Source organism: Scyliorhinus torazame, chromosome 22 (assembly GCF_047496885.1).
Source record: "Scyliorhinus torazame isolate Kashiwa2021f chromosome 22, sScyTor2.1, whole genome shotgun sequence".
In the NCBI taxonomy this organism is placed as follows: Eukaryota; Metazoa; Chordata; class Chondrichthyes; order Carcharhiniformes; family Scyliorhinidae; genus Scyliorhinus; species Scyliorhinus torazame.
This window is the reverse complement of record NC_092728.1, coordinates 46,195,751-46,219,845: the sequence shown is the minus strand read 5'-3', so window position 1 is coordinate 46,219,845 and position 24,095 is coordinate 46,195,751. Positions and strand designations below refer to the sequence as shown.

Genomic DNA, 24,095 nt, shown 5'->3' with positions numbered 1-24,095 from the left:
CAGAGAGAAACACCCTGAATATACTTGCTCACCACATTGATGGGATAAGTGAAATTTAAGTTAACTGGTCTTTATTTGGGATGGGAAAGGATAGGTAACTTTGGAGCAATGGTGCGGTATTCCATTCTTAGGTAGTTCAGCACCATCTTGCGGAACAATCTTGTGGTTCTTGCGGAAAATAAAAGCTCATGATGTAGGGGTAGCATATTGACATGAATGGACGATTGGTTCGCCAACAGGAAACAGAGAGCTAACATAAGTGGGATCATTTTCTGGTTGGTAGGATGTAACGAGTGGTGTGCCTCATGGATCAATGCTGGGACTTCAACTTTTTACAATTTATATAAATGACCTGGATGAAGGGGCCAAAGGAATGGTTGCTAAATTTGCTGATGACATAAAGATACATCGGGAAGTAGGTTGTGAAGTGGATATAAGGTGGCTACAAACGTATGCACCACACAAGTGCCAGGCAATGACCAACTCCAATAAGAGAGAATCAAACAATCGTCCCTTGACATTCAATGGCATTACTATCACTGAAACCCCACTATCAACATCCTGGGGGTTACCATTATCCAGAAATTGAACTGGACTTGCTATATAAATACTGTGGCTACAAGAACAGGTCAGAGGCTCGGAATCCTGCGATGAGTAACTCAACTCCTGACTCCCAAAACTTGTCCACTATCACAAGACAGGAGTGTGATGGCACAAGACAGGAGTGTGATGGTATACTCTCCACTTGCCTGGATGAGTGCAGCTCCAACAATAATCAACAAGCTCGACACCATCCAGGACAAAGCAGCCACTTAATTGGCACCCCATTGACAAACATTCACTCCCTCCATCACCAACGCACAGTAGCAGCCGTGTGCACCATCTACAAGATGCACTGCAGGAACTCACCAAGGTTCCTTAGGCAGCACCTTCCAAACTCACAACCATTACCATCTAGAAGGACAAGAGAAGCAGATACCTCAGAACCCACCAGGTTCCCCTTCCAAGCCACTCACCACCCTGACTTGGAAATATATCGTCGTTCCTTCACTGTTGCTCGGTCAAAATCCTGGAATTCCCTCCATAATAGCACAGTAGGTGCACCTACACCACACGGACTGCAGCGGTACAAGGCGACAGCTTACCACCACTTTCTGAAGGGCAATTAGGATTTTGACAACAAATGCTGGATTAGCCAGCGACGCTCCCATCCCATAAAAAATGAATTAAAAAAAAAAATGGCCCGGCTGACACTGCGACATTCTCTGAGATTATTGCCTCCTGACCTCCTGCCCTTATGATGTGATGTGATTGACAAACTGCGCACACTGAGCCAGGATTGGTTACTTCTTGTGAGTGAAATTCTCACCGTTAGAATCCTACCACAGTAAAGACGTTGGGAGAGAGAGCTCAGTGGGGATTGAAAATACAGAGCAATAAATGAACAATGATGGTAAAAAATCTTTAATGATTTTTCTCTGAAGAATTTCCCACAGAATACAATTGGTTACAAGAGAATTGTGGAAGAGGCAGAACGTGAACACAAAACGTGAATCCACGGCACCTTTCACCCGATTTTCAATTCAAATTTACGAGTTCTACATTCATGTTTAAACAGATCCCAACATCACAAGTGAAAAATCGGCAGATCAGACATATGGGGCTGGATTCTCCGAGCCGAAATTGCGTTCAGCACGGGGGAAGAGAATGACCGTTTACCCGGAAATCGGGACCGGCGCTGCTCAAGTGATTCTCCGGGGAATCTCTCGCATGCGACCTACGCGGCGCAGGTAGGGTGCCATTGGCAGAGACCCCAACGGCGATTCTCCGGGCAAAACTGGCCGAGCTCTCGACGCCGTGGTTCTAGCCACGTATCAGCCGTCGGGACCTCGGGTGGCGGCTACGGACTCAGTCTGCGGCCGCCCTGGTGGGGGTGTGGGATCGATCACTGGGAGGGGGGGCGGCCCTCATGGACGGGCAGGGGAGCGGATCCGCGGGCGCGCACGATCTCAGGGAGGCCTACATTTCTGATCACAGTCCGCAGTGCATGTCAGCCATGTCGCACGGCGCGGCCACTGGAGGCTGCCGCGGTGCGCATGCGCGGACTCCCGACCGGAATTGCGGGGCCCCGTATCCGCAGCCAGAGCTGCGAGAAGCACTCCGGGGCCCTGTTAGCCCCCTGCAGGTGGGAGAATCGCTCAGACTTTCTTAAGGAAAGTCCAGAGTGAAACGCCAGCGTTTTTACACTGGCGTGGAGATATAGCCCCATTATTGGAGAATCCAGCCCAAGGTTCCGAATCAGTCACAGAAATATGTCCAGTTCTGGTCACCTCATTGTAGGAAGGATGTGGAAGCATTGGAAAGGGCGCAAAGGAGATTTACCAGGATGCTGCCTGGATTGGAGGATAGGTCTTATGAGGAAAGGTTGAGGGAGCTAGGGCTTTTCTCATTGGAGCGAAGGAGGATGAGAGGCAACTTAATAGAGGTTTATAAGATGATGAGGGGGATAGATAGAGTGGACGTTCAGAGACTATTTCCTCGGGTGGGGGCAAAACTACAAGATTCAGGGTGGGAGATATAGGAGGGATGTCCGAGGTAGGTTCTTTACTCAGAGAGTGGTTAGGGTGTGCAATGGACTGCCTGCTGTGATAGTGGAGTCGGACACTTTAGGAACTTTCAAGCGGTTATTGGATAGGCACATGGAGCACACCAGAATGACAGGGAGTGGGATAGCTTGATCTTGATTTCGGACAAAGCTCAGCACAACATCGAGGGCCGAAGGGCCTGTTCTGTGCTGTACTGTTCTATGTTCTATGTGCATCACTGAGGCTTACTCCTGTCAGGTGGCATTAATGGTAAGATTGTATTTGCCAATAGAATGGTGGAAAATTCAACTGGGATGGTTCCGACTGGCGTTTAGAATTGCCAACCATCCAGTGACTCCTAAATTAAAGTTTAACTGGCCCAGAAAGAAAGTCATAGAGGTAGCGACCGATTCATCTTCTTTGAGCATGTCCATGAGAACCAAGAGGAAATCTTCATTGATCTTGCCGTGGAGCACGAGCTTCCCAGATAGGAGACAGAGGCCACCCTTCTGGGGCTCTTCATGAACTAAGATAAAGGTGGTACAGTGGTTAGCAGCGCTGCCTCAGGCGCCGAGGACCCAGGTTCGATCCCGCCCCTGGGTTACTGTCCGTGTGGAGTTTGCTCATTCCCCCCGTGTCTGCATGGGCCTCACCCCCACAATCTAAAGATGTGTGCAGGGTATGTGGATTGGCCATGCTAAATTGCCCCTTAATTGGAAAAAATAATTGGGTTTTAGTTATTTTAAAAAAAGAACTAAGATAAAAGCAGGCCCAAAGCAGGGCCTGGTGTTGTTGAGTCCTTCCAGCAAGGGCTGTACTGGGAGTGACATGCTCCTTAAGTAGGACTTTGTAAGTAGTTTAAGTAACGTTATGTTTATTTACCGCCAGCCTCCCTGAATCATTGAAGTGCATTATCTATTTTTTGTTAAAATACATTGTTGATAGGTGTGAACATAAGAACTAGGAGCAAGAGTAGGCCATCTGGCCCCTCGGGCCTGCTCCACCATTCAATGAGATCATGGCTGATCTTTTGTGGACTCAGCTCCATTTTCCGGCCCAAACACCATAACCCTTAATCCCTTTATTCTTCAAAAAACTATCTATCTTTATCTTAAAAACATTTAATGAAGGAGCCTCTACTGCTTCACTGGGCAAGGAATTCCATAGATTCACAACCCTTTGGGTGAAGAAGTTCCTCCTAAACTCAGTCCTAAATCTACTTCCCCTTATTTTGAGGCTATGCCCCCTAGTTCTGCTTTCACCCGCCAGTGGAAACAGCCTGCCCACATCTATCCTATCTATTCCCTTCATAATCTTATATGTTTCAATAAGATCCCCCCTCATCCTTCTAAATTCCAATGAGTACAGTGCCAGTCTACTCAACCTCTCCTCGTAATCCAACCCCTTCAGCTCTGGGATTAACCTAGTGAATTTCCTCTGCACACCCTCCAGTGCCAGTACGTCCTTTCTCAAGTAAGGAGACCAAAACTGAACACAATACTCCAGGTGTAGCCTAACTAACACCTTATACAATTGCAGCATAACCTCCCTAGTCTTAAACTCCATCCCTCTAGCAATGAAGGACAAAATTCCCTTTGCCTTCTTAATCACCTGTTGCACCTGTAAACCAACTTTTTGCAACTCATTGCACTAGCACACCCAGATCTCTCTGCACAGCAGCATGTTTTAATATTTTATCATTTAAATAATAATCCCTTTTGCTGTTATTCCTACCAAAATGGATAACCTCACATTTGTCAACATTGTATTCCATCTACCAGACCCTAGCCCACCCTAGTGTGGCGTATGAAATGCTTTTGACTGGACACAGTTGGAAGTCAGAAATCATGCGATGGGATATCCAGAAATATGGACTACCGGAGTTGGCAGTCTTGCTGAGGGGAGTGACCAAATGCCTTCCATCATCCGTTGTGAGTCATCGGCACAAAGAGACACTGAGTGTCAATACAGCGTGCACTGGCAACAGGAGGAGAACAGTCACTTGCTCAGTCTCATGTGCTGAATCACTGAGTGATCACTGGATGATTGTTTCCAGATCCCGAGGAGAAACATTTCAGTGACATTGTGAGAAGTTCAATTGCAAACGTGGCAGCTTCATTTGAGAAGAGTGTTATTACGGCGCATCAACAGGGCTCAGAAGGGGGCCCGTGCGCCTTTGTAGTCACTGGGTGTTATTCAGTGACTGATTGTTATGTGAGAAAGGAAAGTCTGACTGAAATCAGAAAGCATTTAATTCAGTATATGGAGGGGAATGGGGAGTCAGAGACTAATTAATCCCACGAGGAGGTGAAACAACTCAACAAGCAGGTTAAAGTGCCTGATCTCCCTTGGTCCGCTCCAGAGTGTACAAAGGAATACGCGTTGCCTGTCACTCCATTTGAATTTTATTTAAGAAATACTTAAGAGTTATCCATAATAACTCTGGACTTACTGGACACCCAGTACATAAACAGGTTTGTTCCCTCACAGTCCTGGGCAAACTACAGTGATCAAAACTTTGCGACATTACCCGCCAAGCACATTACAACAGCTACAACAGCATTTGTCTAGTAAAAACATCCCAAGGCACCTCACAGGAATGACAGCAATCACATAAAGAGATATTAATGACCAAAAGCTTGGTCAAAGATTAGGTTTTGAGGAGAGTCTTAAAGTGAGCTTGAGACGTGGGGAGGTTTAGTGCGGAGAATTGGAGCTCGGCTGCCAAAATCCTGGGCACTAATGATGGAATGACAGAAATAGGGGATGGGCAACCTCCTGGCTGTTGGTGTTATTTGCACGATAGGAGATCATGTTAAAAAATATATCATAGTAAAATCCACCCAAAGCCTGGAAAGAAATCTTATTCAAATTCTAAATTAAGTCCCAAATGAAAGTATCAGTAATCCCATGCGGTATCAGTGTATTGCATAGCAGTGTTTCGCAGTTGACTTTGTTCCTCTTTCTCCTTGATCAATTTTTACTGGGGGGCAAAACATTGTCCTTGAAGTATCCAGGGTTGGTGACATTTCCCGCAGGTTTATAGACTGCCACTACCATGAACGTGCCTTTCCCGTCTGTTGCACAGCCAGCGCCCACTTCTGTCGATTTCTTCCACACCAGCTGGGTGAAGTGCCCTGGAACCAGCACAAAGAAAAAGATTTGAATATTTGCAGTGACAATCCTAACCTCAGGGTGCCTGAAGCATTTTACAGCTATTGAAGTATAATAATTGTGTGATATAGGAAATGCGACTGCCAATGAGTGCACGGAGCACACAGTTATATGATCATGAGCAATACACCTGTTTCGGTGATTTTTGTTTGGAGATAAATATTGGTCAGGACAATGGGGAGAAAACCCTGCTCTCCTTCGAATAGTTCCATGGGAACTAAGGCGTTTGACAAGCTCCCACATGGCAGACTGGTACAAAAATTAAAATCACATGGGATTCGGGTGGGCTGGCTAGATGGATACAGAACTGGTTTGGTTATGGAAACAGCAGTGGAAGGGTGTTTTTCAGTATGGAGATGTGTAGCTAGTGGTTTTACTCAGGGATCAACACCTTTGTTGTTTGTAATATATAAGTTATCTGGAGGAATATGTGGTCTGATTAGTAAGTTTGTGGATGACACAAAGATTGGCGGAGTTGCTGATAGTGCCGAGGATTGTCAGAGGATACAACAGGATAGATTGGAGACTTGGGCACAGAAATGGCAGATGGAGAACCTTGGGGCAGGCATCGATTTCACTGTTGCTAAAAAAAGATAAGGATCCGATGGAGTGTGGGTCGTATTGGCCCATATCACTTCTGAATGTGGACGCAAAAGTATTGGCAAAGGTACTGGTGGGTAGGCTGGAGGAGTGCCTCCCGAAGGTGATAGGTGAGGATCAGACGGGGTTCGTGAGAGGGAGGCAGCTTTTTTTGAGCATTAGGAGGGTATTGAACATCGTTATGGCACCGGCGGAGGGGAAGGAAACAGAGGTGGTTGTGGCATTGGACGCCGAGAAGGCGTTTGACCGGGTAGAATGGGGGTACTTGATGGCAGTGCTGGAGCGGTTTGGGATTGGACCAAGATTTGTGTCCTGGGTAAAGCTACTATATAAGGAGCTAAGGGCGAGTGTCCACGCAAACAACATCAGCTCGAGATACTTTTCTCTCCACCGCGGGACGAGGCAGGGATGTCCTATGTCCCCCCTGCTGTTTGCACTTGCGATTGAGCCATTGGCCATCGCATTAAGAAGTTTGGGAGCATGGAAAGGAATAGTGCGGGGTGGGGGGGTGGGGGGGGGGGTGGGGGGGGGGGGGGGGGGAGAGAATAGAGCATAGGGTGCCTTATATGCCGACGACTTGCTGTTATACGTGTCGGAGCCGAGTGTGTCGATAGGGGGAATATTGGAGCTACTGCAAGTGTTTGGGTCTTTCTCGGGGTACAAGCTGTATCTAGACAAGCGTTCCTCCCCCCCCCACCCCCCCGGTTGCTGCTGCTGTCAATCTATTTTCCCTTATCGTTCCGCGGGATAGTCAAGGAACGGTTGCCACCGCCTGGAGAACCCCTGAGCCGATCCTCTCAGCGAAAATTTCATTCGTTCCAGCTTTATGAACCCTGCCATGTCGTTTATCCAGGCCTCCACGCCGGGGGGGTTTCGCTTCCTTCCACATAAGTGGGATCCTTCGCCGGGCTATCAGGGACGCAAAGGCCAGAATATCGGCCTCTTTCGCCTCCTGCACTCCCGGTTCTTCCGCTACCCCAAATATCGCTCACCCCCAGCCTGGCTTGACCCGGACCTTCACCACCTTTGAGATCACCTTTGCCACTCCCCTCCAGTACTCATCCAGTGCCGGACACGACCAGAACATGTGTGTGTGGTTCGCCAGGCTTCCCAAGCACCTCCCGCACCTGTCCTCCACTCCAAAGAACCTGCTCAGTCTTGCTCCCGTCATATGTGCTCTATGTAGAACCTTAAATTGAATCAGGCTAAGCCTGGCACACAAAGACGAGGAATTTACCCTACTTAGGGCATCAGCCCACAGCCCCTCCTCAATCTCCTCCCTCAGCTCTTCTTCCCATTTTCCCTTCAGCTCCTCTACCAGCGCCTCCCCCTCATCTCTCATCTCCTGATATATTTCAGACACTTTGCCCTCCCCGACACATACCCCCGAAATCACTCTATCCTGGATCCCCTGTGTTGGGAGCTGCGGAAATTCCCTCACCTGTTGCCTCGTAAACGCTCTCACTTGCATATATCTGAAGCTATTCCCCGGGGGCAACTCATATTTTTCCTCCAGCGCTCCCAGGCTCGCAAACGTCCCATCTATAAACAGGTCCCTCAGTCTCCTAATTCCTGCTCGTTGCCAACTCTGGAACCCCCCGTCCATCCTTCCTGGGACAAACCTGTGGTTATTCCTGATCGGGGACCACACCGAGGCACCCGTCACCCCCCTGTGTCGCCTCCACTGCCCCCAGATCCTCAAGGTTGCCACCACCGCTGGGTTTGTGGTATACCTTTTCGGGGAGAACGGTAGCGGCGCCGTCACCAGCGCCTTTAGGCTCGTTCCTTTACAGGACGCCATCTCCAGCCTCTTCCACGCCGCCCCCTCTCCCTCCCTCATCCACTTACAAACCATTGCCACATTGGCGGCCCAGTAATAGTCGTTCAGGCTCGGCAGCGCCAGTCCCCCTCTATCCCTACTGCGCTGCAGGAACCCCCTCTTTACCCTCGGGGTCTTCCCTGTCCACACAAAGCTCATAATACTCCTGTCTATTTTTTTGAAAAAGGCCTTTGTGATCAGAATCGGGAGACACTGAAAAACGAAAAGAAACCTCGGGAGGACCATCATTTTTACCGCCTGCACTCTGCCCGCCAATGAGAGCGGCAGCATATCCCACCTCTTGAAATCCTCCTCCATCTGCTCCACCAGTCACGTCAAATTAAGTCTGTGTAGAGTTCCCCAGTTCCTAGCTACCTGGATCCCCAAGTATCGGAAGCTCCTTTCCATTCTCCTTAACGGCAGAGCGTCTATTCCTCTTCCCTGGTCCCCGGGGTGTATTACAAAAAGCTCGCTCTTCCCCATATTTAGCCTGTATCCCGAGAAATCTCCAAACTCCCTCAATATCTGCATAACCTCTGGCATCCCCTCTACAGGGTCCGCAACATATAGCAGTAAGTCATCAGCGTAGAGTGACACTCGATGCTCCTCTCCCCCTCTAACCACCCCCCTCCATTTCTTTGAGTCCCTCAACGCTATGGCCAGTGGTTCAATTGCCAATGCGAACAGTAATGGTGACAGGGGTCACCCCTGTCTTGTTCCCACGTGTAGCCGAAAATACTCCGATCTTTGCCGGTTTGTGACTACACTTGCCACTGGGGCCTCATATAGGAGTCTGACCCATCTGACAAACCCCTCCCCGAACCCAAACCTCCTCAGCACGTCCCACAAATACACCCACTCCACCCTGTCGAATGCCTTCTCCGCATCCATCGCCGCTACTATCTCTGCCTCCCCCTCCGCTGGGGGCGTCATCATCACCCCCAGCAGCCGTCGAACATTGACATTCAGTTGTCTCCCCTTTACAAACCCTGTCTGGTCTTCATGCACCATCCCCGGGACGCAATCCTCTATCCTTGTCGCCAGCACTTTTGCCAGCAGTTTGGCATCTACATTTAGGAGTGAAATAGGCGTGTATGACCCACATTGCAGTGGATCTTTGTCCCGCTTCAGGATTAATGATATCGTCGCCTCCAACATTGTCGGGGGTAGTATCCCCCCTTCCCTGGCCTCGTTAAAGGTTCTCGCCAACAGCGGGGCCAACAGGTCCACATATTTCCTGTAGAATTCCACCGGAAACCCATCTGGTCCCGGGGCCTTCCCTGCCTGCATGTTCCCCAGTCCCTTAGTCACCTCGTCCACCTCGATTTGCGCCCCCAGACCTGCCACCTCCTGCTCCTCCACCCTCGGGAACCTTAGTTGGTCCAGAAAATGTAGCATTCCCTCTTTTCCCTCCGGGGGTTGGGACTTATATAGCCTCTCATAAAAGGTCTTAAACACCTCATTTACCTTCCCTGCTCTCTGCTCCATAGTTCCCGTTTCATCCCTAACTCCCCCTATCTCTCTCGCCGCTATCCTCTTACGTAGTTGGTGGGCCAGTATCCGGCTCGCCTTTTCCCCATACTCATATCTCATCCCCTGTGCCTTCCTCCATTGTGCCTCTGCCTTTCCCGTGGTCAGCAGGTCAAACTCTGTCTGAAGTCTTCGCCTTTCTCTATATAGTCCTTCGTCTGAGGCCTCCGCATATCTTTTGTCCACCCTCAAAATCTCCCCCACTAATCTCTCCCTTTCTTTGCCCTCTTGTTTCTCCTTGTGGGCTCTAATGGAGATCAGCTCTCCCCTAACCACCGCCTTCAGCGCTTCCCATACTACCCCCACCTGGATCTCACCATCGTCATTGACCTCCAGGTGTCTTTCAATACACCCCCCGACCCATCCTTTTCTTAACCTAACCTGATCCACCACCTTCAGATGCGTCTCCTGGAGCATGACTATGTCCGCCTTCAGTCTTTTTAAGTGCGCGAACACCCGGGCCCTCTTAATCGGCCCATTTAGGCCTCTCACATTCCACGTGACCCCCCCCCCCCCCGGTCAAGTCCCGCGCACCCACCAGTCCCCCAGGCGGCGCCTTCCCGTCCCGACCACCTCTTCTCTTGCCAGCTCCCCCTTGCACTCAGTAGCAGCAACCCAGTTAGTCGCCCCCCCCCGCTAGATCCCCATCTAACATGGTTACTCCCCCCATAATGCTTCCGAAAGTCAGCTAACTCTAGCTGACCCTGGCTTCTCCCGTTCTCTCTTTGACCCCCCTGTGTGTGGGGCTCTCTTCCTTCCTGCGCCTATCTTCCCGCCATCATCTCCATAGCGCGGGAAAAACCCCGCGCTTTCCTATCGGCCCCGCCCCTTATGGCGCAGCTCCCTCATTCCCCATCCCCCCTCTCTGTCCCTTTTTCCACCGGCGGCCACATTTCTTCGTGTCCCCCCATCAAGGGGAGAGAAATTCCCCATCCAACGTTACTATATAATAAACCTCCCATTTCCCAATTTACATTTCTGTGCCACAACCTCGTTGTTTCCCCCCCAACATCAAACTCTCAGTTCTAGTCCAGTTTCTCTTCTTGGATGAATATCCATGCCTCATCTGCCGTTCCGAAGTCGTAGTGCTTGCCCTGATGCGTGACCCACAATCGCGCCGGCTGCAGCATCCCAAATTTTATTTTCTTCCTGTAAAGCACCGCCTTGGCCCGATTAAAGCTCGCCCTCCTTCTCGCCACCTCCGCACTCCAGTCCTGATACACTCGTATCACCGCATTCTCCCACCTGCTACTCCGTACCTTCTTGGCCCAGCTCAGAACAGCCTCTCTGTCCATGAAGCGGTGAAATCTCACCACTATCGCCCTTGGTATTTCACCCGCCTTTGGTCTTCTCACAAGGACCCGGTGCGCTCCTTCCACCTCCAGGGGGCCCGTTGGGGCCTCAGCTCCCATTAGCGTATGGAGCATCGTGCTCACATAAGCCCCAACATCAGCTCCCTCTGTTCCTTCGGGGAGATTTAGTATCCATAGGTTCTTCCTCCTCGAGCTGTTCTCCAGGGCTTCCAACCTTTCGATACACCTCTTATGTAGCGCCTCATGCGTCTCCGTTTTTACCACCAGGCCCTGTATCTCATCCTCGTTTTTGGCTGCCTTTGCCTTCACTCCACGGAGCTCTATCGCCTGGACCTTTTGTGTTTCCTTCAGCCCATCGATTGCCAATAGCATCGGCGCCAGCACCTCCTTCTTTAGTTCCTCCACACACCGTCGGAGGAATTCCTGCTGGTCCGGGCCCCATGCCGTCTGGGCTCCATCCGCCGCCATCTTGCTTCTCCCTTCTCTTCTCTGCCGCTGCTCCAAAGGATCCTTCACAATCTGGCCACTGCCACTGGTCCTTTCCATACACACCCGGGGGGACACCTTCCTTCGTCACCCCACACTGGGTTTGGTCTGAAAAAATTTCCGTTGGGGCTCCCGAAAGGAACCCAAAAGTCCGTTAGAACGGGAGCTGCCAAAACGTGCAGCTTAGCAGTGCATCGCCGCAACCGGAAGTCTCCCGCTACTCACCGCTTTTAAATACCCCCTCACCACTCACTCCCAGTCAACACACAAGCATGGCAGCATGCACACCTGCTACTTGCTTTGCGGATGATGACCTGGCCAGATTCCACAACATCGTGGATGTGAAGCCCCCTGTTCCCCCGAGGGGGTCGGAGAACCAGCAGCAGGGCCACCAATGCTGCCTGGGAGGCAGTGGCAGCTGCAGTAAGTGCAGGCAGCGTGACCAGGAGGACCTCCGTCCAATTTAGGAAGAAGATGAACGACCTCCTACAGTCTGCAAGAGTAAGTTACCGCCAGTCTGTTGGCATCAGTCCCGCCTGCCACCTTTCAATTTTCTAACCCCTCGGCATTCCTCCACTGATCTACTCCCAACACACTGTCGCTGAACCTTGGGCAGTAGGTTTCTTTCTTCTCAGGACTCGCCAGTGTTGGGCTGCAGACAGTGAATGTGTACATGGTGTGGTTTAAATGTGGCACCAGGGAAAGATGATCCAATGAGTTTACAATAGGGTGGATGAATCCAAGTCTTCCCTGTCACAAGATATGACGTGCCTCATGTTAACGCATAAGCAATGAGGTCAAAAGTGGACGATCTGATGCAGAAACCCACCGCCTCAGCCGGTGGGAGATGCATGCCCCCCCCCCAAGCTGGTGGGAAATGCATGCCCCCCCCACTGCCATTTTTTACTCATGGAATGTGAGCGTCACTGGCAAAGCCAGCATTTATTGCCATCCCTAATTGATGGTAATGGTGAGCCTTCTTCTTGAACCATTGCAGTCACTCACAGTGCTGTTAGATACGGATCTGGATTGTCCGCGGCAGGATGCTCCGTTCTGCCGGCAGTCCAGGGATTTCCGGACGGCGTGGGGCTGCCCCGCAATGGGAAACCCCATTGACCAGCCGGAGTAAAGGAGCATCCCGCTGGCATGCTGAAAGAGAAATATGGCGCGGCAGGGCGCAGAATCTAGCCCATGGACGTCTAGCAATTTGAGCCAGGACTTCGAGTGATGAAGGAATCTGCAGATGTTCTGTGACTTGGAGAGGAATTTGCAGATGGAGGTGTTTTGTCTGTCTGTCTGTCTCTCTCTTTTGCAAATCTATAACATGACTGCCTCCATCTTGTACCATATCGCAAGATCTGAGCATGTTGTTATATTGCTCTCTCTGCTGCCCTCTCTGTTGCGAAGATGCGAATAAAGTTGGTTCAATGATAAAGTTACGTACATGTTAGTATTACACAACGCAACACACAAAAAATCTGTCTCTTTTCCTCTTTCTCTGAGTGACTTTTGTGGTCAGAGATCATAGAATTTACAGTGCAGAAGGAGGCCATTCTTCCCATCGAGTCTGCACCGGCCCTTGGAAAGAGCACCCCACCTAAGCCCACACACCTATCCTTTCTCCGTAACCCAGTAACCCCACCCAACACTAAGGACAATTTAGCATGGCCAATCCACCTAACCTGCACATTTTTGGACTGCGGGAGGAAGCCGGAGCACCCGGAGGAAACCCACGCAGACACAGGGAGAACGTGCAGAGTCCGCACAGTGACCCAAGCCGGGAATCAAACCTGGGACCCTGGATCGGTGAAACAACTATGCTGACCACTGTGCTACCGTATCCCCCGAATGTGTATGTGTCGCTTTCTCAAATGTCTTGTTTTTCTATTGAATATTTTTCTCTCACCTGTCCCACTCTTAAAACCCGGATCTTTGAAGTCATACTTCTTGATTTCGTTGTACCAGGTTTCACTCACTTCAGTCCCTGAAAGAAAACAAAGATATGTACGAAAGTGTTCGATAAGGTAGCTGTAGAGAAGCTAGTTTCACCTGTGGGGAATTAAAATCAAAACTAGAGGCCATAAATGTAATCTAGTCACTAATAAATCCAGTGAGGCATTCAGGAGAAACCTGTTCTGCCCGAGAGTCTGGTGAGAATCTGGAACTTATTATCGCAAAGAGCTAAGGTGAAAAGCATTTCAGGGGAAGCGAGATAATGAGGAAAAAAGTAATGCCTTATTGACCCAAATCTTCTGATCAGGTTCAGGTTCAGAACCCCTATTTCCTACCCTGACCAGACAAAAAATACCCAATTATCCTCCTCCAAACTTTCTGGCTAATCATCTGATGGAAGATTCTTCCAAACTGGCTCCGCGCAGCAAATCTTAAAGGAGCCAAGGGAGAGAATCCATGCGGGCGTCACATTTCCTTTATCCCGCACCGTTCGGAAAAAGTTTGAATATCCTTTTTTTTCTTCCTTTTAAAAATAAATTTAGAGTGCCCTATTTTTTTTCCCAATTAAGAGGCAATTTAGCGTGGCCAATCCACCAACCCTGCACATCTTTGGGTTGTGGGGGTGAGTCACACGCAAACAAGGGGAGAATGTGCAAACTCCACATGGACAGTGATCCGGGGCCGTGATTGAACCTGCGTCCTTGGCACCGTGAGGCAGCCGTGCTAACCACTGCGCCATTGTGCTGCCCGAGTTTGAATATCCTTCTTTGAAATGCTGCATAGAGATGGCAAGCGGGTAAGTGGGTAGAGTGGGTAAAAGGGGTTAGGGTGAATGAGGTACGTGGGGTGGCATGGGTAGTTAAGTGCGCATGGGCTTAGGGAGGGTAGGGTAATTGAATGATCAGGTAGGTAGGTATGGGGATCAGGGTGGGAAAGAAAGGGATTGAAGATGTAGGCTGTCAGTTGGGTGGGGTGATGGGGTCAGATCCGATTGTGGTGGAATCAGGGGGTTTGGGGTGGGGTGATCAGATGTGGGGAGGGGGTGGGGTCAATGGAGTCAGGTGGTGGATTCACTAAAATGAAAATAATTTGCACTCTTCAGCTGAAGGTTAATTTTGAATGAAAGTAAAGCACTTTTCATCACCTCAGGAAGTCGCAGTGTAGTTTACAGTCATTGATATAATGTAGAAAACACAGTAACTAATTTGCACATAGTAATTTCAAACCTATCCTCGAGATCACATCAAGGCTGCATGGTAACTGAAAGAATGTTCAATTCACTGCCAATCAAATGGTCATGATGTGGAGATGCCGGCGTTGGACTGGGGATGGCACAGTAAGAAGTCTTACCTGGGCGGCTTGTGGCGCAGTGGTTAGCACTGGGACTGCGGCGCTGAGGACCCGGGTTTGAATCCCGGCCCTGGGTCACCGTCTGTGTGGAGTTTGCACATTCTCCCCATGTCTGCGTGGGTTTCACCCCCACAACCCAAAGATGTGCAGGTTAGGTGAATTGGCCACGCTAAATTGCCCCCCAAAAACAGGGTCACTCTGAACTCTCAGCTCTCTGCCTGTGGGTCGTCACTCTGAACACTCAACTGTGAAGAGGGTCATGCCAGACTATCATCTTTATACCTGTGGGTAGCTTTGCATCGCTGCTCCATTTGTACCAGAGATTCTCTCCATACTCGGTGTCGCTGTGCTGGAGGCTATTGATACCAACGAGGTGCTCTGCCCATTTCTGTGCTTGTGTGGAGAGGTCAGAGTTCAACTTCAGTGGCTGTGACTGGTGTAGAGCTCGTAATCTGTTGTGTTCTTGAAGCAGTTCAGCAAGGAAAGCTTTTTTCTCCATGTCTGAAAAACATCAGATGATAATTGATATCACAGCGCATTGGTGAGGCTGCTCTGTGATGTAATGTTCATATTGCTACGTCATGGATTGGTACCACTGAGAATGCAGCTGAAACTTAAATTTGGCATTTACATATGTAGAATTACCCAGCATTTATAGCATGGAAACAGGCTGTTCAGAAGCTGATTTGCACTTTGGAATTTCAAGTCTGCACATATATCTTTGAGAGCACCTCAAGGCTGCATGGTAACTGAGGGGATACTAAAGAATGCTGCTAATCAAATGGTCAGTTGACATGGACCATGGTTATACAAATACTGACCAGTAGACACCATGTTGGCCCAATGAGAGGCCATTGTGCCACCTTCCACTGGCAGGAGAGGTAGATGTCAATATTAATATTGGTGAGGAAGCTTCTACTTTTTAACTTTCTATGTCAAATGAGGTCGATTGCAACAAGTTCAGATTAGAAGAGTTTCATTCACCATCTCTTCTTCAATGCTCAAAGTAAAGTTTAGCTCAATCCGTTATTTATTCTGCATGCTATCGCAGTGAGTAGCTCCCATTGTTCACTCACCCTCTACTGGGGTTTATGCTCCACTGGAGCTTCCTCCCACTTTACTTCATCTAACCCGGTCGGTATGTCATAGAATCATAGAATTTACAGTGCAAAAGGAGGCCATTCAGCCCATCGAGTCTGCACCGGCTCCTGGAAAGAGCACCCTACCCAAGGTCAACACCTCCACCCTATCCCCATAACCCAGCAACCCCACCCAACACTAAGGGCATATAAAGTTTAGATATATTGTCCTTTCAAATGGAAATTAAAGAAATCAACTGTTTTTTAATGAAAGCTCTTAATGGATTTGACTAAATTAATTTTGAGGGAAGGATTCCTGTTGTTTTTTTAGCTGTGGCAAAATCAAAGATGTATAAATAGGTTTATGATTCCATTAGAAATTGTGCAAAGCATTTTTCTCCCTCTTCCACCAACCCCAATTATACATGAAAATAAATTACTCTGAAGCAATATTTAAACAAGTCATCTAGAAGATGGCCCAATTTTAACTTGCTGATCTTTTGCTTGCAACAGAGTAAATATTTGGCAGCCAAAGTCTGGTTCAAAGATATGATGAGCTTTTACACTGCCAGTAAAGTATTATAATACTTTAAGTGTGGCGTACATTCAGCAAATAAATTAGAATTCAAAGTTTGATATGAACTACAAATCATAAGAGTGTCACTCGACAACCTGATAAATTGGTTCTGACCAACCAGACAGAAATTCACGGAAGCTTGAATCTTCTATAGTCACACCCCAATAAATCACCCTCTGCTGATATATGCAACCATGTCCTCCTTACTTCCTCATGTACTTATCTAGCATCCCCTTAAAGGTATCTGTGTGATTTGCCTTAATCACTCCTTGTGATCACGAGTTTCACATCCTTCCCATTCACTGGGTAAAAATGTTTCTCCAGAAGTTATCAAATAGAGAAGCAGAAGATTCACCATAAAACTGAATGGGTGAAGCAGACCCAGCAACCGGTGCGCCCGTAATGAATGGAGTCAGTAGGATTTTGCCTGACCAGTTGCTCAGCCATATAATAATGAAGCAGTGGAATATACAGAACAAGGCAAGGGGCAAAAAAAGAGCTTGAAAGATTAGGAAGTGAAAATGTCCACAAGTGGTTGTGAACAGTGTGTGTGTATGTCAATGTGTGAATGTGCCTGAGGAAAGATTTGAATGTGTGTGCTTGTGCACGGTGGGTACCATCTGTCTCTGACCCAGAAGCTCCAGTTTCACCTCAGGACATGATGGCCAAAGAAGTTGTGTTCACAAAGCACCAAACAGCTCGAGTATAAACCTGCAAATCCTGCCAACACACACTAATGACAGGTGGTAGGGAGAAGGAATTCCTCAGCTATGTGAAGGAAGGAATATTAATTGGAGCCTTTAACATCAATATTCATAGCTCCAGGCTACAACATGGTTGTAAAAGTGCATGTTGCCACAGCACCTGTAACCCAGCACCACCACCAATATGTGTGAGCAATGGTCTGGGGGAGGGAGGCAGTGGGGGTGAATTATCCTCTGAGATCCTGCCAAAAATTGGTTGGGATTATGGTACATAATGAGGAAAAGCTCAGTCCTATTGCTATCTCAGTATTCTGACTTTCCTCCTACTTCCCATGACAAGTTGGGTGTCCTTCCCTGCCTAGGCCACACTAATGACAGTGTGCACCATAGGTTCTGGGTCTCTGGCACACTTTCCCGCCCATGCATTGCGTTTACCACCATCTTGCATGGCTGCCATACAAACCAAGAGGGATAGCCCCCATGGTTAGGCTCAACACCTCCCGGGAAGAGAAAGCACCCTGCAGCAGTTCCTCACCCTCCAAGTCAGGCCCAGCATTTACCACTGAAGGCCTGATCTCACTGCCACAAAGGGTGTGCAGTTTTGAAATGAGTAGGGGTGTGTTGGTATTTGGAGTCTCAACGTATGCCTGGGTGAATTTGTGTGGGTTGTTAGGAATGAGAAGGCCTACACGTGTTTGAATGTACTGTGTGTATGTGTGACTGAATTATGAGGGTACAGAAAGAAGTGCCTGTAGTGGTTGCATGTAGTGATGTCAAGGCCCTAGACCAGACCCAAACAGTGGCTAGGATACTGGACTGAAACCCCAATGTTTTATTTTCATTTTGTAAAACTTTAAGGAAAAGATACCTTGTTCCTGGAGTAATTGCACAAAGAAATAGGGATATGGAATATTAAAACAAACTTTATTACTAACACAGTATTAAAATCTTTCACATCACACCAGAAAACAACTTACAATTACCCCTTAAACAACACCACTCAGTACAGAGAATATAATACCCTTAACTGCTACAACAAAAACAGAAAATACTGGACAATCTTGGTAGGTCTGACAGCATCTGTGGAGAGAAATGGGACATAATGTTTCAAGTCTGGATGACTCTTTGTCAAAGCTTAACTGCTATCTTTATTCCCACTCAAACAACAAAAGGAAAAAAAGAATCAGCTCTCATTCCATTTTAACTACCTATGGCACATGGAAATACTTGCTTTACAAAGATATTCTTTGAGAAAGAGAGATATTTTGACACTGCTTTAAAGACAAGATCTGACTCCTGTCAGACCCATGCAGAAACTCTGGCTGTCTTTCTGCAGAAGCTTTTTCAGCTTGTTACAGCTTGAACTTCTGCTGTGCATGCGCGGGGATGACGTCAGCGGCCGCTGACGCTCCCGTGCATGTGCGGGGATGACGTCAGCAGCTGCTGACGCTCCCGCACATGCACGGAATTCTGCTGCCTGGCGAAATCCTTTCGACCCCATCTGGCATGGCGCCAAAGGCCTTCCATGCCCGCCGGTGGAGCGGAAACCACTCCGGCGCGGGCCTAGCCCCTCACGGTGAGTGCTTGGCCCCTAAAGGTGCGGAGAAATCCGTACCTTTGGGGCGGCCCGACGCCGGAGTGGTTCACGCCACTCCATCCCGCCGGGACCCCCCGCCCCGCCGGGTTGGGGAGAATCCCAGCCCTCTTTCTTGAACCTCATTTGTTTCTTTTGCTCTTATAAATCTGTTCCCTCTCTTTCTCAATCCTTTTGCGAGTGGGAACAGTTTCTCCCTATCTCCTCTGTCCAGTCGCCTCATGAGTTTGAACACCTCCATCAAATCTCCTCTTAGCCTTCTTCTCTCCTAGGAAATCACAGCCCCAACCTCTTCAATCTAACCTCATAACAAAAGTATCTCATCCCGGAACCATTCTTGAAACCTCTTAAGCACTCTCTACAATGTGTTCACATCCTTCCTATAGTGTGGCACCCAGAACTGTACACAATATTTCAGCTGAGGATTAATTAGTATCCTGTATTAGTTCAGCATTGCCTTTTTGCTTCTGTACTCTGTGCCCCTATTGATAAAGCCCAGGATACTGTATGCTTCTTTAGTTGCTCTCTTCACCTGTCCTGCTACCTTCAATGATCTATTTGCATGTGCACTCAGGTCCCTCAGCTCCAGCACCCCTAAAGAATTTTATATTGTCTCTTCATGTTCTTCCAACCAAAATCCATCACCTCACACTTCTCCGCAATGAACTTCAGCTGTCACCTATCTGCCTACTCCACTAACTAGTCTATGTCCTTTTGAAATTCTACACTGTCCTCCTCACAGTTTACAAAGCTCCTAAGTTTTGTGTTGTCCACAAACTTTGAAATTGTCCCCATCAACCAAGATCTAGGTCATTGATATATATCAGGAAGAATAAGGGTCCCAATACCGAACCCTGGGAAGCTCCACTGCAAACCTTCCTCCATCCCGAAACATATCCATTGACCATTACGCTGTTTCCTATTACTCATCCAATTTTGTATCCACGTTGCTACTGCCGTTTTTATTCCATGAGCTACAACTTCTCACAAGTCTGCTCTGAGGTACTGTATCAATTGCCCGTTGAAAGGTCATGTACGCCACATCAACAGCATTACCTTCATTGACCTTTTCTGGGGCCCTGGAACCCTCCCATCATCCCTGCACGTATGAGAAAGCCCCTCCCCCAGACTAGCAGTGCTGGAGTGCCAGAGTGCCACTCTGCCCTGTCCCTCACCACCCTGGGGCCTCCAAACATCTGCGAGACCCCCAGAGGTGCATTTTGTGTGAACCAGTACCAAACGGCTGCTAGTTAAGGCCTTGCAGGTGCCGGCGTTGAATCCCGGGTGCCGGGTGAATAAGGCAAATGCATATTTAGATGAACCAATGGCTCATTAAAATATGCATTTTTGAATCTCGCCCACCTGAAGGTGAGATCCAGATCGTGCCGGGCCTTGTGAGTCCGGTAACTCCCTTACGTTTTTTCACCCGGCACAAAGGCTGATTTTGGCCTCTCCCAGGATTCAACTGTCGTGTCTCGGCTGCAAGTCGGGCACGATGAGGTCATTCAATCGTGCCCATAATTCTTCAGCCCTTCCCTGAGTCTAGAGAAGACTGAAAGATTATGGCCAGAGACCATGCAATTTCCACACTCACTTCCTTCTATATCCTTGAATGCATCTCATTTGATCCTGGTGCCTTGTCAGCTTTAACTATTGACAGTTAACCCGAAACTTGCTCGTTATCAACTTTGATCACTTCTAGTGACAGAATTTCCTTCCCTGTCACCATAGCCTGGTTAGCATCTACCTCCTTTTTAAAGGCAGATGCAAAGTACTCATTTGATATCGCAACGATGATCCCAGCCTCTATGTGTAAATTTCCTTTTAGGCCCCTAATCGGCCTACTCCTTTTACTATCTACATGCCTATAATAGACTTTGGGATTCGCACTAGAGAACAGTTGCACTGTGTTGAATATTGACTGTTCTCTCCATTGTTTGCTCCTTGTGTCGTTGTCAGTTTAATGTGAAACATCTGTAGAACCCTAAGTCTGTGGACAGCACTGAAGGACAGTGTAAACTCGGCTATCTTGAACTTGGTCAGATGCTCAGGAGATAGCCAAATCAACGTTCTCTCTGAACTTCTCACTCACAAACAGCAGGTTTCCACATGGGCAACACATAACTTGACCCCTTTATGTTCTGCGTGACTGTACAAATATATTCAAAGGGGCTTAAATAAACCATGGTGGAAAAAGAAATACGCTGGCCCTAACCCTGTTCTTGCAAAGTTGGGTTGGGTCGCTGTCCTGTAGAAACCACTGCCGACACTTCATTTTTAACCCAGAGCAAGATTCGGGTGGAGTGTGAAATGCTTAAATACAGACCTTAAGTATTTTAACGTCAGAGCCTTAATTAAATGCTGTCACTTCATTTCCCACCTGAAACAAATGTGAAGGAGCAGTGTGGCTTCCAGAGGTGGAGCGGATCACATGGCTGTTAGCTTCCAAGTGTTTTCCAGTGAGTCTCCTGGGAGGCAAGGCAGGCAGAATCCAGGGAACGATTCTGCTCCTCCTGGTTTCCTCAAGAAAAAGTATCAGACTCTCTTTACCTGACTGTGCCTCTTCTATCTGCTTAGCAATAACCTGCTCACTGATGCTCAATTTGGTTTCACCAGGGTTACTTAACCCCTGACCTCATTAGAACCTTGGTTCACACATGGCCAAAAGAGCTGAACTCCAGAGTGAGGTAAGAGTGACTGTCCTTGACATCAAGGGAGTATTTGGTCGAATGTGGCATCAAAGAGCCTGGAGCAAAACTGGGGCCAATGCCGGGGGGGAATCTCTCCACTGATTGAAGTCATACGTAGCACAAAGGATGACAGTTGTGCTGGTTGGAGGCCAATCATCTCAGTTCAAGGACATCACTGCAGGGGTTCCTCAGGTTAGTGTCCCAGGCCCATCTTCAGTTGCTTCATCTGTTACGACACCCTGGTCAAGGGCATAGTCAATTCCAGCCCCCCAAACCCCTGAGTCCCAACATAAGTGAATTAACCAATAATTTGTGTTTTCTGAAGATCTTTAACCCTTGACTGCTCCAATGAGTTACAGACACCAGGGGCTGGATTCTCTGTTTTTGGGACTATGTCCCCACGCCAGCTTCAAAACTGTGGATTTTCATGGCAGAAAAACTGGAGTGAAAGGGCCACATATTCCAAGCCTTGAGGGGGCTAGCAGGGACCCGGCATAAATCTAGCAGCTTTTGCTGAAGATACCTGTACCTCCAGCAGCCGTGCCTTGCTCCATGGCAGACTCGGACCGCGGAGCGGGACACTGAAAATAGACTCCCCGATCGGCCGCGCGCCCGACCCTGACCGCCCGCCCACACATTGCCCAGCCACGATAAGGCCCCCCCGATCTCCAATCAGCCTGCCCCCCAACCGGGGTGGCTGTGGACTCTGTCCACAGCTGCCACGCTACTATCCTGATTGGCAGGAGCACTAGATCCATGCCAACGAGACTTCGGCTGGTCGGTGGCGGAGAATGGCAGAGCTGGCCTCCAGCAATGGCTCCAGGTAGGTGCTGGGATGCCACTTTTTGGGGCCCGCAGAATCGGGGATCCGGCACCGGTCTTGATTCCGTGCGGGGAAATAGATTCTCGGCCCTGGCGCCGGCCGCGATTTCGGAGTCGGGGTGCGGAGAATCCAGCCCCAGATTCATAAGTAAAACATTAACAAACTGTTTATCAATAATGACAGGAAAAGATTAATATATATAACAGGACAATGGTCTACCAGTCTACTTAACTCCAAAACCCCAACCCACCCTCCACCCTGACACACACAAGACAGACACAAGGTAAGGGTTGGAGAGGATCAAATAAAATGGTGATTAAGGGGAAAAGTTTGAAGGAAGTCTTCACTGGTGTGGTTGCAGCCTCTGCGAGTAGATTCTCTCAAGAAATTCCAGTTGGTGCAGTTCCATCCTTCCACCACTGGATGGAGCCAGGTACATGATGTTCATGCTGGGCAGCACAGGCCAGGGTCCCAGGTTCAATTACCTGCTGGGTCACTGTCTGTGTGGTGTCTGCGTGGGTTTCCTCCGGGCACTCTGGTTTCCTCCTACAGTCCAAAGACGTGCAAGTTAGGTGGATTGACCATGATAAATTGCCCTTCGTGTCCAAAAAGGTTAGGCGGGGTTATTGGCTTCGGGGGATAGGGTGGAAGTGAGGGCTTAAGTGGGTCAGTGCAGACTCGATGGGCTGATGGGCCGAATGGCCGCCTTCTGCACTGTATGTTCTATGTTGTGGGGCTGGTTTAGCACAGTGGGCTAACTAGCTGGCTTGTAATGCAGAACAATGCCAGCAGCATGGGTTCAATTCCTGTACTGGCCTCCCCGAACAGGTGCTGGAATGTGGCGACTAGGGGCTTTTCACAATAACTTAATTGAAGCCTACTTGTGACAATAAGCAAATATTATTATTATTATTCTGCACTGTATGTTCTATGTTCTATGTTCAGGTCAGTGCACTTCCCAACATCGACCACCAGATTGTGTTGTTCACAGGATGTTCAGATTAGTGCAATTCTGTTTCTCTACCACCAGATGCAGCCTTTGTCTCCCTGTGAAATAACTACAGCTGCCTTTCTGAGTAAACAGTTTTTATTCCCTTTGTCTGAACTCAGCACAGGAACTTTGACCGTAGTTTAAGGAATAATGTCAGTTAAAGCTTCCACGTGAGCTCTTCCGAGCCCCTGAGACACAGGGTTGGATTCTCCAGTTGCCGATGCTGAAATTGCATTCGGCGACCGGCCGGAGAAACCAAGCTCTGCCCCCTCCAAAGTTGCGTACTTGCAGAGTACGCCGCGCCACATATCGACGGCCTCAGGACATTGCATGAGGCCCGCCCCCCAATGCTCCGTCCCCAACCGGCTGAGTTCCCGACAGCGTGAGTCTCTCATAGTCTTACCCGTCGGGAACCCGGCATGGCCGCTGCGGACTCAATTCACGGGGGAACATTATTCGCGGCGGGGGCACTGTGGGGGGGTCCAGGACATGCGAGCCGGCTGAAGGGGAAGACTTTGGGTCCGCAGGTGGCTGCCTCCATGTTGCAAAGCGAGGCCACTGCAGGCCGACGTCGTGCGCATACGCGGCCACGGACCCACCAATTCTCTGGGACGTATCGGCAGCTAGAGCCGGGTGCTCTACGCTGCTGTCCTGCTAGCCCCCAGAAAAACGTGGAATCGGTGGCCGTTTTGCGCCAGTTTCTCTGGCATAAAACGCCACCGTTCCCACACCGGCGTGGAGACGTAGCCCAGAATCGGAGAATGCAGCCCACGGTGTTAGAATGTTACCCACCTGTAGAAAACTTTCTCATTTCAGTGATCTCTTAT

The 24,095-nt window shown here is 49.0% G+C and overlaps 1 protein-coding gene across 3 annotated transcripts in view; it reads right to left on the bottom strand.

Moving 5' to 3' along the window:
* Positions 1-1,459: 1,459 nt before the first annotated feature.
* The window catches only part of LOC140399056 (Golgi-associated plant pathogenesis-related protein 1), a 46,314-nt gene continuing 23,678 nt past the window's right edge, over positions 1,460-24,095 (bottom strand). For all 3 annotated transcript variants that reach the window (XM_072488149.1, XM_072488150.1, XM_072488148.1), the window contains 3 exons: positions 15,093-15,311; positions 13,414-13,491; positions 1,460-5,722 (listed from right to left, as the gene is read on the bottom strand). In XM_072488149.1, the coding sequence (XP_072344250.1) occupies positions 5,559-5,722; positions 13,414-13,491; positions 15,093-15,309 (459 nt within the window). In that variant the 5' untranslated portion in view covers positions 15,310-15,311 and the 3' untranslated portion in view covers positions 1,460-5,558. The remainder of the gene's footprint in view (positions 5,723-13,413; positions 13,492-15,092; positions 15,312-24,095) is intronic.